This window comes from Pteropus vampyrus, unplaced genomic scaffold (genome assembly GCF_000151845.1).
Source record: "Pteropus vampyrus isolate Shadow unplaced genomic scaffold, Pvam_2.0 Scaffold296, whole genome shotgun sequence".
NCBI lineage: Eukaryota > Metazoa > Chordata > Mammalia > Chiroptera > Pteropodidae > Pteropus > Pteropus vampyrus.
In genome coordinates this window covers 284,085-287,361 of record NW_011889077.1, presented here as the reverse complement: position 1 = coordinate 287,361, position 3,277 = coordinate 284,085, and the positions used below count along the sequence as shown (strand labels likewise).

At 65.5% G+C, this 3,277-nt stretch overlaps 1 protein-coding gene across 1 annotated transcript in view; it reads right to left on the bottom strand.

Moving 5' to 3' along the window:
- UBE2G2 (ubiquitin conjugating enzyme E2 G2) overlaps positions 1–3,277 on the bottom strand; it is a 105,059-nt gene that overhangs the window by 71,810 nt on the left and 29,972 nt on the right. Inside the window, exons 5-6 of the mRNA XM_011376369.2 lie at positions 2,527–2,705; positions 1–53 (exon numbers count right to left, since the gene is read on the bottom strand). Of these exons, the coding sequence (XP_011374671.1) occupies positions 1–53; positions 2,527–2,705 (232 nt within the window). The remainder of the gene's footprint in view (positions 54–2,526; positions 2,706–3,277) is intronic.

Here is a 3,277-nt window from a genome sequence, read left to right as displayed (position 1 = left end):
ATCCCGCCACATTTTGGAAGCGTCCACGTTAGCTCCGCTTTCGTCATTGGGCTCTGAAAGAGAAGGCAGACGTCGTCCACTCGGAAGGGCTCTGAAAGGGGGGCCGAAGCCGGCAGGGTCTCCGTTCACTGAGAAACACCCGGGGGCCTCCCAACGATGCAGCCCAGAAACGGAACGCCGGGGGGAAGGGCGCCCTCGACAACGCGCCGTCTCGCCTGAGAAGCGGCGTGAGGGCAGCGGCCAGGCCCGCTGTCAGGATCCGCACTCCCGAGGGTCTGGCGTGCTCTGTGCACTAGGACCTCACACGATCTGCGACCCGCCCCGGAGAGGGAGCCAAGACCGCCCGCCCGTCCGCCCGCCTGCTTCCCCCTACTTCCCTGGGGCTCCGTGCAGACCCCCGCCCGCCTGCTCCCCTGGGGCTCCATGCAGACCTCCCTCCCCCGCCTGCTTCCCCGGGGCTCCGCGCGGCCTGCCCCTCTCAGGCCTTCTTAGTGCTGCTCCCCCCGCAGAGGACACTGCCAAGCAGACGTGGCCCCACATGGGCGTTTGACCCATGTGGACGCCTAACCCCAGGCTAGCTAGTCCAGCCAGGACCAGCAGTGACTTTGGGATGGAACAGTGATACGCAGAGGCAGTGACACCTGCTGGGAAGGGGGCAGAGAACAGGCAGTTACGGAGGCGCAGGTGGCAGCCACCATGCAAGTGGGCAGAACACTGAGAAGAGACCAGACCAGAGAGAGGACGCTGTGGAGAGGCCCACCGGACGGCAAGCAAGGCAGGCCACCCCTCGCACTCTGCCCTGCTTCCCTGGGCTGCCATAGTGTCTGTTCCTCCAGCCAATGCCTGTTCCCTCCCTCCTTCAAGTTACTCAGCAACCCCTCCCCCCATCCTACGTGCGAGGCCTCCTGCTGGACACTGGCTATCCGGCAGACACGGTGTTCTGGGCCATGGACAGACCGTAAACACCACAAACGCCTTGTTTCAAAGTAAGGGCCACGAAGGGGAGGACGGGGCAGCAGGGGGGCCGGGATGCGCAGGCCTCTGGGAGGATGTGGCACTTGGGGGCCCCCGACAGGCCCAAGAGTAGGGAACACCCAAGCACGGCCAGAGCCAGCACCCACTGCACGCCTAGAGCCCCTGGCAGACGACGCCCAGGGCCACAGCCTCCCAGAGCCATCGGGGCGGAGGGGGTGTCGGAGCAGGGGTGTGGCAGCCGGCGGGCACGGTGGTGGCACTGGAAAAGCAGCTCAGAGAGGGGACGGGTGTTCCGAGGAGGACGCAAAGAATACTTTAAAAAAAAAAGAAAAGGAAGAACTTATAGCAAAAAAAGCTTCCAACAGTGGACTTTAGAGCTAGAGCGGACATCTGAACACAGCCGAGCCATCGCCCGATCCTGCCCTCACTGCGCGCGTGCAGAGCCCGGCTCCACCTCCACGCACGTGCCGGCACCCGACACCCTCGACGCGACGCTCCTCCTGGACTCCGCTGAAACCCAGGCGGCCAGCCAGGCCCTCCAGGGCCCAGACGCAGCGGCCGCTCGAGCCGCTCCAGGCCGGCCTCCCGCAGCCCGCCTGGCTCCTCCGCGTCCTTCCGGGTTTTCTTGACCACGCCCCCACGGCGCTGGGCGGCCGCTCCTAACACGTGCCCTTCCTCCGCTGTCCCCTCGGGCCTGTTACCTACTGTCCTGTCCACAGATGACCCCACACCTGCGCGGCCCCCTGGCAGGCCCCAAGGGTGGACACTCGCACCCCAAACTCTTCTCTCCCCCAAATCCTTCCCTTTTGGACTCCCTGGCCCCAAACACAGTGCCCCTCCGCCCGGGCACTTGGGTCAGAAACATGGGAGGGAGTCACCTGGACGCAGGGGAGCCTGAGTGAGTCCTCAGCAGGTGACTCGCACGCCTGGCCTTCCCCTGGGCCCTGGGACGTCCCTGCGCTGCGGCAGCTGCTGCCACATCCAACCAGCAAGTCCTGTCTCTCCTCCAAGCTGTCTACTGCCCTAGAGGGACACCGCTAAGACCCAGCTCACACGGTCTGACACCCCGGGGTGGGGGGCTCCCGACCTAGCTGGGCTCCAGCCAGAGGAGATCCTGGTAGTGTTCCCACCCGTCGCCCCCGTCCCACCTCGCCCACCTCATCACTCCTGAATGCCCCAAACCCATCCCTGACGGCCCCAGGATTCATCGGAGCGGCCTGGAATGGTCAGTGGACTTGGAACGTCCCCGTAGGAAGCGGGGCCTTAAAGCCAGGGCTCACGTCACGCTGGCCTCGTGCCCCCGACCTACGGTGTCTGCACTGCAGCCGGGCCCCTGACAAACGCCCACTGGCCAGAGCGCGGCTACTTCTCATCGACGACAGGACACGTACGGCACGAGGCTATCCTCAAAATTCATCACCGCGGAAAGCACAGCGACGCCTAGAGACGCGCACACGACTGCCACGGAATGGAAAAGCGGACGCGCACGTCCGGATTCGTCGCAGGCGCGCACGGACCCGCGGAGACAGGAGCGCAGCGGGCGTCAGTTACCTGCCAGCATGCTCACCACCGACAGCAGGATCTTCTCCACGCTCTGCACCGGGCTCCACCGCTCCGCGCTGCTCTCGTAGCCCATGGGGTCGTCGCCCGGCGCGTGGAGGATGGAGATGCAGACTCTGCCGTCCGGGTAGACTGCAGGGGTCAGAACACACCGAGTGAGCGACGGCGGGCCCAGGGCCACGGTGCTGTCCGCACAGCTGGAGCACACGCGGGGGCCCCGCCACGGTCGGCCCCGGTCTGCTCACTCCCTGCAGGGCCTCTGGGCTGGCCCGTCCAGTTCTCGTCAGGGCACACCCCACCCTGACACGGGTTTTAAAGTTAAATCCCGAAGGAGCCAACGACGGGCTATCTGGCAGACACGGCGCCGAAATGCCTCACGGAAAGAGAATTACAATGCATCCTGGAACGACCTTCTGAAGCAGTCCCGAATCTGCCGGGCAAGCCCTGAACCGGGCTCTGAGAACGCACGACCGCAGGGCCGGGACGGGGCAACCGGTGACGCTAGGTGGTGACAGCGCGCACCCCAGACAGCTACGTTCTTGCGCCAACTCCCTGTCATGGAGCCCGTAAGCTTCAGCCCCTCAAACCTCCCCTGACCGCCACAGTCACATCGCTCTCCCCTGACCCCCACAGTCACATCCTGGACGCCCCTCGGTCTGTCCTCCACACTGCCCCAGAGTGACCCGTCAAAGACCACGCGGGCCACGCTAGCCCTCAGTCACACGAGTCCCTCGGCGGCTGC